We start from the raw sequence: 13,474 nt of genomic DNA on the forward strand, positions 1-13,474 counted from the left end.
CGAAGACAAAGTTTTCTGGATATTTCCAAGCGTATTTTTGTGCCTTTGGAAAGGTATTTGACAAGAACGAAAGCTTAATCGAAGAAAGGTCTCCATGAACTGTCTTACCTCACATTTCTATCGCATTGGGTCTTGATTTAAAAAAAATAAAAACAAAAACAAACAAAATAAACAAATAATGTTACGGGCATTTTAAAAATTATTTTTAGTCAAATAGTTGTTTCCCTTTGCCTGCCACCTCTGGACGTCGAAGACCAATAATGTAGCCGCATCTTCCGAATTACTATAGTTGTTCTTTAACTAAATTTGTCTGTCGTGCTCGTGCACTAAATTAAAAGTACAAGAAACAATAATTAAATATTGGCTTGCGACAGCAAGAGAAACATTAGTACAATTATCATCAGGCGACGTTCTCCTTGTCATTATTCATTTTCCTTTATTTTCCATCACTACAAACGTAAGCCTGCCGTGGCACTCCTATAAAGACAGTTATACAGACAAAAATGAGAAAAATGACGATCGCGAAAATACAATGCATGAAGATACATTAGCGCTACCTGAAGCATGAAAAAACAACAGTTATTCACAGGAGTCCAAAACAAGATACTCAGCTTGCACACGCGTCTAAACTAACGATATGAATCGGCTCTGGATTCCATTGTTGCAATGATCGCTTTTGGAATATCCTCATTCACCACATGTTCTAATTTTATCAGCAGATATTAGCTGATCAGGAAACCTTTGTTTTGATGTTTTTGTGGCCTGTGTCCTAATACATCTACAAGTTAGTGTTAAATTGATAAAACCCACCCGTGTAAGTAGTTCGATTGTCTAGGTCTCTTTCTTAGGATTCCCATCAACGCTATCAACCAATCACTATCTATGGTAACCAAGAAAAGAGTTAAATTCGGTTTCAACGGGTACTATGCAAAAACTTGCTCGATGCACGTTATTTCTTTCTCACATACAACTCTGCCCTAAACATTCATGGTTTTCTACTGTGCTCTTATCAGTGCATGCAAAGAGGCCGAGGTTACATAGTTCGGAGCAGCCAGGTAGCTCGCTTCTAATTAATACTGTTTGAATAGTCTCATTTAACAATCTCAGTTATATTATTCACCTTCTGACATCATGCTACGTGTAGCTCCTGCTTCTACTACAACAAGCTCTTCGATTTTTTATTTACTTCTATTGATCTTACAAGTTAAAACTTATATATCCTTTTCAATATTTCCTTTATCTTAAGACAATCCAATAAGTAATAAATAAATGATTGAGATTACAGTCTTGATTCTTCCCGGAAAGCTTCTCCTTCGGATTGTAGAGGGGCATTTGATGTTTTGACGCTGACACTCGAAGGTGACTGGGTGCTTTTTCTACTCACCAGTTTTATAAATACCGTACTGATCTTGCTGCTAAGGAAAATGTACAGCCATGGGTTGATGGCGCTGTTGGCGTGGCCCAACCAGAAACACCCGCTTTGGACAATCTTCTGAAGCTGAACATCAATATTCCAACTTTTCATGACATAAATCATGTGGACCACGTGTGCTGGGAGCCAGCAAAGAGAAAAGGCACAGGTGACAATAATGAGCATTCGAACCACTCTCTTCTTGGTCGTTTCTTGTTGCTCTCGATTTCCCGTCATATGGTGATTTCCAGGTGCAACATGGAACCATAACCTCCATGCAGTAATAGTATAGAGAAAGGCAATTACACCTAAAGGTATCAGATAGTTGAGCACCACTAAGTAGAGGAACAAGCCTCGCACAGCCTTCTGTGGATCGCCCAAAATGTAAACAGATAGTGAGCACACGGGACGTTCATTAAATTCCTTCGTTTGAATAGCTGGAAAAATGGACATCGAGGCCAGCGAAAAGATCCAAATAAATGGTACAGTCAGTTTAGGCTTTCGGAACCAAAGATAGCGACGGAGGGGATGAACAATAGCATAGTACCTATCGATCGCCATGAATGTCAGGCAGAGGATGGACGCTGTAAGTGTGGCATAGCTAGTGTATACTACACCTTTGCACATGACTTCTCCAAATACACCTGGTATCTTCCACAATCCGTCTGTATAGATGTGGGCAATCGACCAGGGCATTACAATCAGTGCCACCAGCAAATCGGCGATGGCCATGTTGACGAACATGAAGCTTGTTAGTGATCTTACTTCAGGTTTCTTCCACACGATGTAGATGAGGAAACCATTCCCTGCAAATGCTACGAGCATTGTGATGGCGTACAAGACTGTGAGGATGATCACTTCGTACTCTTTTAATGTCATGTTCAATTTCTGTTCGGTCTGTTGTTAAGCTTTAATGAAATGAGGAAATTGTATATGAATTGTGAGCAAATGAAAATTTCGTGATCCCTTAAATTTAATTAAACAGAAATATATACATATTTTTTCATGATCAGTAAAAGAAGGCCCAACATCAGGAAACCATAAAATCGCTAAAGCCTCAGCGAAAATGGTGAACAGGGATGGAGAGAAGGAATCGATTGCAACCAGACCCCCCACGGAAAAAATACCTAAAAATATGGATTTTATTGGAATTTATGTAACTCTCATTAAAGCACCGTGACTGGAGATGTCAACGTCCACTGAGTTCAGTATTTTTTGGCGTATTGACTTGGGACTTCTCAGAACTAAATTTTGAGAAAGGAAGGGAAATAGACACTTTAAAAACTCTGATACAAGAGTTGTTTTAGTGTGATCTGAGGTATGACACATTACCTTTTACTATTACATAATTACTATTTACCTCAAGGAATTAGGAAGAAAGTCCGCGGAACAGGCTTGGTGCTTAAGACCGATGTTTTGAGAATTAGCCCAGCTTCTTTATGGATGCAACTGAGCTAAAACTTGATCAGTCCATAAGATAACCATTTATGTCATGGACATTCATCTTTCAAATGTATTTTTCATATCCACAAATCACCTGGTGGCTAAACGGGAATTCAATACTGTCTTTTTTTATGTTTTTATACTCCACAAAAAGGACCACCTACGATTTAATTTTTTTTTAAAGTCTGAGCACGAACAGAAGGCATGAACTTATTCCGCTCTAAATATTCAAAGAACCTTACCAAGAACAGTAGTTAGTCCTATTTGCTGTGTTAAAAATAGGAAAATTTCAACCGATGATATCCTATTGGTGGTTCAATTAGCCTCACAGCAAGGGTGGTGTAGTTATGAAATGTGTGTTGTTAGATACAGACGTGGTGTTTTTGTCTGTAACACCTGACTTACTGAAATGGAATATATTCCTAATTTATCGTTCAAATATGACATATGAAACTTCTTTTCGGAGACACTGGCATTAAACAAGCTAGCGATGGCGTTTTAGTTTACACATTTCTGTTGATCTTGTTACTGCGGGAAGTTAGCACACACATACATGTACGCACGAACGCGATATTAAACAAACAACGTAAAAATAACACACTTCACATGGCACAACTTTTAAAATAAAGTTTCAGTTTGAGTTGTTTATTGTGCTTTTTGTCTGTCCCTAGAAAAAATAATATATTAGGAAGTGTTCGAAATGGTAGTTAATACAGCAAAAGTTTCAAATTTTTAAACGGCCCGATTGAACCAGTAAAACCTAATTTTTACTTTTTCGATAATTCTTCTGGTCAGTTTGAGTCACAAACTTGGGTCAAACAAATATGAAATATCTCCTCTACAAGCGGAGATGTAAGCTTAAGTCCAAAATTGAGCTTTTTGCGTTCCTCAAATTTGTAGAATTTACATTGCAGGTGCTCTCCATTCAAATTAACATCACTTCGACTTATTTTCCTCATATTTTCCTCAGGAACAGGAGGACGACCAAAAAATTTTGTTTCTTAAAAAGTGAAAATTGGGGAACAATTTGGAAAATAGGGAATGGAGGTAATATATTTTTTTAAAATAGTTTTCTTGTGATTTCATCGAAACGTCGTACAATCATTTAAAAAAAAAACACTTCAGAAGAGATAATTAGTGCAATGTACAGACAAAAAGAAAGTACGTCTAATTGCAATATGAATAATAATAATGATTATTCATAATGTGAATTTAGATTCAATAATGCTTGATACTATGTTTTAGGTAACATTTTACGCACCAAAAGGATTGGCGATCTCATAAATTCCCTTCCTCAATGTGTTGCTACGATCGTAAATTTCGAGTATCGAGGATCCCTATTACATGAAAACATTACCTATGCTTGGCGAACTCAGGTTAATTAAGGCCTGGGTCAAAAATGATTTTCGCCTCCAGTGCCCCCCCAGCAAGGTTCGCGGAATTCGCGTGGATTGCGCGAGTAACCATAGTTACTTGGAATCAAGATCGCGTAGTTCGTGAACGGCATCCGCCATTTTGAAGTGTCGGCTTTGCATTGGCTTTTCCCATCTTCGCTGGTGAATCCGACAATTTAGAGGAAAACATCAAAAGAAGGTAATAACATTTTCTTTGCTATCTTCATTTCCTCAAAAAATGGCATGATATCGCTGTCTTAAAGCCAAAGAGAACCCTTTTGAACCAACGAAGACTTAAACACCGCTCTCAACATGTTCATTGACTTCACTGCAAATACAATGCAACATGTCGAAACATGAATTTATAATATAGCGCTCATTTCTTAAGCTCATAGCGTTTTACAATGTTTGTAACTTATGCATAGAAAAAAGTACCATGTTTTGTAACAAATGCATAGAAAAAAGTTTCATTGTGGATATACCATTCAATTTTGAAATTAAATTTAGATTGATAAATCCTCTATCATATCATGATGTGTATACTTATGGTGTCTATCAAAATTTAGGCTTTTGAATGCTTTGGAAACAATTTCTCCAAGAAGCAGATGAATTTACTTACAAAAGTAATCCCCCAAAGCAGTTGTTAGGTAAGTTTAATTGCTTCTGAATACTCGCGTGTTCAAAATGGCGGACACTAAGTTGAATACGTGACTGCGAGTTTCCAAAATTCCCACCTCTTAAACAGTTTTAATTTGTCTTTTTTCCAAATAAATAGGAACCTGTAGGATTAATTTCATTGACAGCGGTTGGAACCAGGTAAAGGCTAAGATGTTTTCGGGCGAAAACCATGATAGAGGTAGCAGCTTCGCAGAGACAAAACTTGATTTAATCTGCCTAGCACATCTCTCTTTTTTTTGGCAGCTATTCCAAGTGGGAAAACGATGAAAAACGTCTCAAATATTCATAGCGATAACTGCATTTTGATTTGCCTTGTGTTTAGTGGTGGGAATTTGCTCTAGAAAGCAACCGACGAATTTGGCGCCTAAATTAACTGTTTTTGGCTGTTGAGAGTATCATATTACGCTGCCATAATTCAGTCCGAGAGAGATGGTGGTGATACACATTTCTGCCAAGTATGAGAAAAATCCGTCGCCAAATTGCTAAAAAGGCAAGATGACCCAGGCCTTAATTAACCTGAGAACTCTGGAGCTTAAACATAAAACAAGAATATAGCGACGCAACTGCAGCACAACTCGCCTTACTGATTGCCGGAGCACTTTGCACAGCGTTTTCATTTCCGTTCATTGTGCGACTCTTTTTAAGCCTTCATAAAAAACAAAGGAAGCACAGTGGCACACTCACGATTACTTTTATGACAAACTCACCGTTAAGCTTTTCTTTGTCACTCTCAAACAAACGTTACCCTGACATAACATTGAAGGTTAATGACAATGCTGCCCCATTATATGTTTGACAGATTAATTAAAATTAAATTATCAATATTTTGTGGTTCTGGCAGGCTCCCTTTCCCGCTAAACTCATGTCGAGATCGAAAGCGTGAAAAGCAATGTTTATTGTCAGGGGAATGATAGGATTGAAACCGATATTATGGTAGGAAAGATTGGCGTTCGATAGATGATCTTCTTGTTATGACATTAAATAAGAATGGCAGGCTTTTCCTGATCGATTTTTTTTCCAATAGATATGAGGTTCTTTTACAGTCAGGAAAGCGATGTTTGCTGCACAACATCGATGTATGACATCCAAAATCGATGTATTCCGGATGAAATTGATTTATTTTATTTTAAGACTTGTATTATGACGCATAACAATAACGTAATTGAACAAAACATTAATGTATCCATGTTCGATATTTTGTCCGTAAAAGAACCTCATATCTATTGAAAAATCATATCATATCATATCATTTGAAAAAATAAAGTTCTTCGCATTAGCAAGGTCAATTAATATGTGTGCGTGGCAGGTTTCTTCAAATCAGCCTCGGATTCATATTTTAAAGGTGCAGTGCGCCGTCTTATGTGTGCTTTTCGGTCCGTCTTATGGTGATGGTTTCACTCAAGGTATATATCATGGTAATTAATAGTTTAAGAATTTTGCTTTTATTCAGACAATTTGTATCCTGAAAGCTCTTTGAAGTTTCAGAGAAAGTCCTGTCGCAGTGTTAATAAAAAAGTAGCAAGAATTATTGTTTTCCATCGCAATGGTTAGTCAGTGGTTACACACACGAATTTATAGCAAAGGGAAAAAATCAAGTGAAATATTTCCTTATTCCACATTTTCTTTAACTTCGGCTTCAAGGAATTCTTCATGGTTGACACTAAACAGCGCGGTTAACCGGAAGTTTTGGCTCTAGTTAAATAGTAGTTCCTACTTTTGTTAATGTCTTGCCTAATTGCAGGACTCCTCGAGCTTAAATTTCGTTTCGTAAGAGGTCGTGTTGTGTTTTATTGAATATCTTAGAACTGTAACAGTTTCTCCGAGTATTTTTTAGTTCATATGCGAGTCTTATGCATATGCGAGCCTACACGTCACAGAGAGGTTTTCGTTTTAAGCTATAAGAAGGAGATGCGGGTGTCAATGGAAAAAACGACAGATTTTACTCCTTATTCGTAAAAAAAGTTAACCGTAAATTTCATTTCTTTCAACATTGAACGAAAGAAGTTAGCCGTTAGCCGTAAAACGGCAAACGTTTTAACCGTTGGCCATAAAGCCATTACCTCATTGAGACCGCCCTAGGCTTGTTTATCTGCCTATTACTTCCATTAGTCAGAAGAACTGCTAGTGGGTTCTAGGGCTAGGTTTCTTACTTACTTACACGCAACAGAAAAAAGAAAACGGCCAACAAGTTTCTGTCGGACACTAGATATTCAGTCATTTCATTCAATTCTGTGCATCTGTATGAGTGCGTTTTCAGCGCTACGTTTCGGTCTTATATTCGTTAGGCTGTTCGAGTAATGAAACAAAATTCGAAAAATGCCTATTTTACGCTCCCACTAAGCTTTTTACCTGCACGAAATAATTCACTTTTCTAGGGATATGTTAAAACAACATGTTAATTGTAGAACTCAGCTTGTGCATGTTCAACGCGCACTACGTGATAAAGCAGCATAAGGAATTATTGCGGTATCTGTAATATCAAAATTGGGGACGTAGGCCTCTGAAACGGAAAACCATAAAAACTAACTTTATTTTAGCGCAGGTTAACGCCGCTTTTCCTGGGTTGCAGAAGCAGAGAGCAAGCAAATCAACAAGGGGCTAATGTACCGGATTAATTTCATCCACGAGATGTTAATAAACAACGTAAAAAAAAAAAACAATTTACATGGCACAACTTGTGAAAGAAAGTTTCGGTTCGAGGTGTTTGGTTGTGCTTGTTGTCTGTCCCTCGAAAAAATAATATTTTTGGAAGTGTTCGAAATAGTAATTAATACAAAAAATTTTCTAATGTTTTCAACAGCCCGTTTGAACAAGGGAAAACTCGATTTTTTTTTTGTAATTCTTCAGGTCATTTTGATTCACAAAATTTATCAAAACAATTTAAAACATCTCCTCTACTGACGGAAATGTAAGCTTAAGTCCAAAATTAAGCTTTTGTGTTCCTCAAATTTGTAGAATTTACATTGCAGATTCTCTGCATTCAAAGTAACATCACTTCCACTTATTTTCCTCATGGCCTCAGGGACAGGAAGACGACCAAAAAATTTTGTCTGTGAAAAGGGAAAATTGGGGAACAATTTGGAAAAGTAAGGAATGGAGGTAATATTATGTTTAAAATAGTTTAGATTTCATCGAAATGTCGTACCATTATTTTCCAAACTAACATCAAGCAGCTGATCATCAGACCTCAGAAGAGATAATTAATGCAATGTGCAAACAAAACGCAAATACGTCTAATTGCAATATTGATAGTAATAATGATGAGCCATAGTGTAAATTTAGATTCAATAATACTTGATACTACGTTTTATGTAAAATTGTCGGCGCCAAAAGGGTTGATGATCTCAAAAATTCCCTTCCTGATTATTCAGAAAAAAATTCGGGAATGAAATTCTCTGAAAGGAAATAAGAAATAGGGGCCGGTTATTCACTCGAGGTCTAGAGGTTTATTCTAGATAAGAGGGTTGTGTTCATTATATCAATGTCCATCCACAACTAGCTTTCGGCTCTCTCGACACTGCTAACAAAATAAAATGTTCAGATAAAAGATTCATCTAAATTAAGATAGATTAGAACACGGTTTTGTTAAACAACGGCCGAACTTATTTATATGATATTAACCGGCCTTATAAGTGTTTTTTATAATTATCGCAAACAATCATTTCAGTTTTACAAAACCTGCCTCTGGAAACTGGAGCGAATTTCCCTTATGTCCATCATTTAATTGACAAAGTCAGACAATAACTTTACACTAAAGAAATTTCTACAGCCTGTTATTTAAACAAGTTTTGCCGTTGTTTGGTAACGCCGAGATGCATTGAATCTACTTCAACTCCATCTAAATCTCGAATCCATCATTAGCTTTAAGAGTTTGTAGCCTAAGTTAAACTTCGTCAGAATGACTCTCAATGTGTTGCTACGGTCGCAAATTTCGAGTATCGAGGATCCCTATTAAATGAAAACATTACCTATGCTTAGCGAACTCTGGAGCTTAAACGTAAAACGAGAATAAATAAATAAGCACAACTCGCCTTACTGATTGCAGGAGCACTTTGCACAGCATTTTCATTTCCATTCATTGTGCGACTCTTTTAAGCCTTCACAATAAAACGAAAGGAGGCACAGTGGCACAGTTTCGATTTCCTTTATGACAAACTCACCATCAAGCTTTTCTTTGTCACTCTAAAACAAACGTTACCCCGACAGAGCATTGAAGGTTAATGACAATGCTGCCCATTATATGTTTAACAGTTTAATTGAAATTAAATAATCAATGTTTTGTGGTTCTGGCAGGTTCCCTTTCGTGCTAAATTTATGTCGAGATCGAAAGCGTGAAAAGCAATGTTTATTTTCAGGGGAATGCCATGATTGAAACCGGTATTATGGTAGGAAAGATTGGCGTTGGATAGATGACCATAGCCTCTAGCCATGACGTTAATTGTTAAAGAAAAAATTGGCATCTAGCAAGAATTTTCATTACAAGTGATTTTTTACTTATTTAAACGTGAAAATGAATGGAAATAACATATTTGCATAAGCCATTCAGTAGACATTACAATAAGCCAGTTGATCATTTCTTATTCCTTTTGGCAGTCTTATCTTACAGGTAGAGTTTGGTTACCTTTTCCTTGTTATGATCGTGAAATTGACATGGAGACAGATGTTTTTGCGTAAAATGCGGTTTGCGGCTAGATATCGGTATATTTTCATCATGTTGCTAAAAAATAAGTAATTACTAAGAAAATGACTCTACCCTATAGAAATTGATCCCATACATGAATTTCCTGGAAATAATCCTCCTTTATACTGTTATCAATTTAATACTCTCGTTTTTAGGCTAAATCCATGTCGAATTTACGACCAGGAAAATAGTTTTCAGTTTTTAATTTAGCACGTTCGACACCTCTTTTTCTTAGAGGTCACTTAATGTGTAAACAAGAGTGCTTTTCATCTTCCGCACTGAATTTGTAATTAGATAACTTATACGACTAGCACGTAGATCTTTAGGGGCGGTACCTTGGGTACGCCCTTTCTTCTCCGAATTTTGTGTTTATTCTGCTGTTATGCAACAGCCTTCAAGGACTGTTTTCTCTTCTGATATCTTTTTAAGTATGATTTGAATTCTATTGGTAGGTTTATTATAATTTTTATATTGTTGATGTTGTTTTTGTTTAGCCCAAACTTGACCGTAAGATCAAGAAATTTAAGTCAACATAAACATCGCGAAGGTATCTACTTAGTATGCGAACTCCGTTCTGCGTACCCTAACGTGATTTGCTATTTAAGAGTAAAAACATAACGAAGGTTAGAGATTGACAGCTCAGTTATTGTCACCTTTATAAGCGGATCCACACTTTCCTAGAGAGATCAGAGCTAGTCCCCGTTGTAATAACTTGAGTAATAGAGAAAAGGGACAATAAAACAACGAGTGTTAGGAAATCATTTCATATATATCATGTTGATTGACAGTATAAGAAGTGCACTTTTATTTAGGCTATCTATATTCTGAAAGTTTTTTTAATTTTCAGAGAAAGTCCTCTCGCAGTGTTATTAAAAAAGTAACCAGAATTGTTGTTTTTCATCGCAATGGTTCGTCAGTTTACATACGCGAATTTGTTGCAAAGGGGAAAATTAAATAGTATGTTTTTTCATTCCGCATTTCCTTTAACATCGGCTTCGAGGAAGTCTTCATCGTTGACACCGAACAGCTTGGTTAAACAGTAGTTTTGGCTTCGGCTTCAAAGAAGTGTTATGAAGAGTTGAGTGAGCTAGATAGGATTTAGTAATTTGTTTATTTAGCATGTTGCTAAGATTTGAAATTTAAGTCTGAAACTAGTTTAGTTTTGGCGAGCATAATGAGATCCCTGTTTTGTAACTATCTTGTCTTGTTGTAGGGCTCGTCCAACTTGAATTTCGTTTCGTAAGCAGTGGTGTTGTGTTTCGTTGACTAGGCTTTTACGGTTTCTTCGAGTATTTTGTAGTTCACATGCAAGTCTTGCGCACATGCGAGCCTATCAGGCCTATTATTTTCATTAGACAGACGTAATTAGTCACTGAACTTGCTTTTGGCCTACACCAAAGTTCTTGATTTGGCTTTCGCAGTCAAGGATGGATTTTATGACCGAAAGCCTTAAGTACCTTATTGTTCATTCGTGAACAGATTCTTGTGAAAGTGTCTTTGGATAGGAATCCGATAAGGAATATATGATCTTCTATTGTCGTTGGCCCGCATGCCCGCTCGTTCCCATCGATAATGAAAGTAAACCTGCGCCATAGAGATAATAGACAAGAGAGAAGAGAAGGGTATTTACTATAAGCGGAATTTGGCAGATTTTTCGGCATTGAAAAAGAACTGCTAGTAGGCTCTGCAGCTAGTTTTCTTAACTACACGCAACAGAAATAATAGAATAGCCAACAAGTTTCCTTGCTTTTCTGTTCAGACATTACAGTAAGTTTTAACGAGAACGAGTGCCAATCTGTGATAAGGACCAAAACTCGCTTGAATAAACTCTCCTTAATTCGTTTAAAAATTTGTTGGTTTTTGTCGACGAGTGATAAGTCCTAAGCAAAAGAAACAAATATGTTTCGAGTGTGTTGTTTTATAAAAAGAAAAAGGAAGACAAAAAAATTAGCCGTTCGCTTTGTGCAAAGATCACTTCTCTCCACCAAGATAAGAAAGAACCAAAGAGGTTATCCTTTCTTTCGAAAGAACGACGCGTTTTTGCTAAATCTAATGTTGACCCATTTAACATAATGCGTGCGTCGCTGAAGGTCACCTTCCATCAGCTTTTCTTTCTGGTCGAGATCTGTTGAGGCGTCTGTCTATTGCAGAACAGCTTTGTCTCCTTTTTTCAGAAGACATAGGTTTAAAAGTGTTTTTTTTAATTGGAATTGTTACCGCTTCCATTTTTTCCTCGGATACGAGAGAAAAATATTTTAATATACATTTTTGTACCCTCCCCCCCCACTCCACTGACGCGTTCTTCGTGTCTCTCGCCATAAATAAAAGAACTGCAAATAATTGAAACTTCCATGAACAATAACTTCTCTTTAATCAGGTGCATGGTCAAGATTTTTTGCTCAAAAACTGGAGCACTTCACTGGTAAGCGTATTTTGAGTCGTTCGTTTTATTCTGCTATAAAATAAATCTAACAGTTTTTCTGGCTTTCTTTTCTTGTCTTTTTTCCCTTTTTTTTTCTTTTTTCGCTTTGTACCGCCCTCTATTGACGAGTTCTTCCTGGCCCTCGCCATAAATGAAAGAACCGCAAATGGTTGAAACTTCCATGAACAATAACCTCTATTTAAACAGATGCATGGTCAATATTTTTTGCTCAAAAACTGGAGCACTTAAGTGGTAAGCGTATTTTAAGGCGTACGTTTTGTTCTGCCATAAAATGAAAACATAACATTTTTCTTGCTTTCCTTTCTTGCTTTCTTGTTTTTCTTGCATATGCAGCTTTTTTTCAGAGAATTATAGACATAAATAAGCAGGTCTGTGGCAATATCTCAAAATCACAACAAAGCCTCCAGGGTTAGTTTAGCGAAGTTTCTGCATAATTCTTCGGTCGAGAGATAATTTGTCGGGCACAAGAAATTAATTTTCTTCAAACCGTGCATCTGTTTGAGTGCGTTTTCAATGCTACTTTTTGGTCCTATATTCGTAGGGCTGATCAAGTTGTGAAAAAAAAAAATCGAAAAATGCCCATTTTACCTTCATACTCAGCCTTTTACCTGCACGAAATAATTCGCTTTTCTACATATATGTTAAAATAGCAATTGTAGAACTCGGCCTGTGCATGTTTACCACGCACTTCATGATAGGGTAGCATGTGTATCAGGCTTAGGAATGATTGTGCTTTCAGTAATATGAACATTTGGGAAGTAGGCCTCTGAAACGAAACACCACAAAAACCAACTTCGTTTCAGCGCATCTCAATGCCGCTATTTCTGGGTGACAGAAGCAGAGGGTATGCAAATCAACAAGGGGCTAAAGCACCGGATTATGCTACCAAATCTACGTGGCATAATGGCTAAGCAATTAATTTAACGCGTACTAGAATCGCAAACCCCAAAAAGGCCTGGTTCTGATCAAAATAAATCTACTAGGGCTTTATAAATGCTGCAATCTGAACGATTGTTGTACTTCCTATCCATCCGTAGCAAATGGCGACTGAGGTGAAAATGCAGACCAACATTGTGCGGTTGTAAACAAAACGAAACAAAAAACTAGAACCTGACTAACTTGCTGCTAAGGTTTGAAAGGCTTGAATATTTACACCAAAATATTTAGATGATTTACTTTCCAGATTTCTATATGCGGGATAATTCACTCCAAATAGAAATCCTTAGTTTGAGATCGACTTGTTGCATTCCTATTTCCCAATACAGGCTCTAGTAATTCGCTGTTTTGAGCGCTTACCTTGGTGAACGAGGCAGTCTTGAAATAGTTTACATTCTCGTGCTCAGTCTGAACAATACGCTAAAGGAAAACCGCATCAGAAAGCAGAAGTTGTGTACTATAAATAAACCCTTGTTATGGAGTGGAAC

General features: G+C 36.9%; 1 protein-coding gene across 2 annotated transcripts; it reads right to left on the bottom strand.

Annotated features, from left to right (window-relative positions):
• Positions 1-424: 424 nt before the first annotated feature.
• On the bottom strand, positions 425-13,474 carry LOC131776543 (prolactin-releasing peptide receptor-like). 2 transcript variants are annotated; one of them, XM_059092743.2, is made up of 2 exons: positions 13,347-13,474; positions 425-2,319 (listed from the first exon to the last, which is right to left on the bottom strand). In XM_059092743.2, the coding sequence occupies exon 2, from the start codon at positions 2,288-2,290 to the stop codon at positions 1,280-1,282; it is 1,011 nt and encodes a 336-aa protein (XP_058948726.2). In that variant the 5' UTR covers positions 2,291-2,319; positions 13,347-13,474; the 3' UTR covers positions 425-1,279. The 2 variants fall into 2 exon arrangements, with proteins under 2 accessions (XP_058948726.2, XP_058948725.2); XM_059092742.2 differs by lacking the exon at positions 13,347-13,474 and adding an exon at positions 2,772-2,907.

Source organism: Pocillopora verrucosa, chromosome 14, assembly GCF_036669915.1.
Source record: "Pocillopora verrucosa isolate sample1 chromosome 14, ASM3666991v2, whole genome shotgun sequence".
Classification (NCBI taxonomy): Eukaryota; Metazoa; Cnidaria; class Anthozoa; order Scleractinia; family Pocilloporidae; genus Pocillopora; species Pocillopora verrucosa.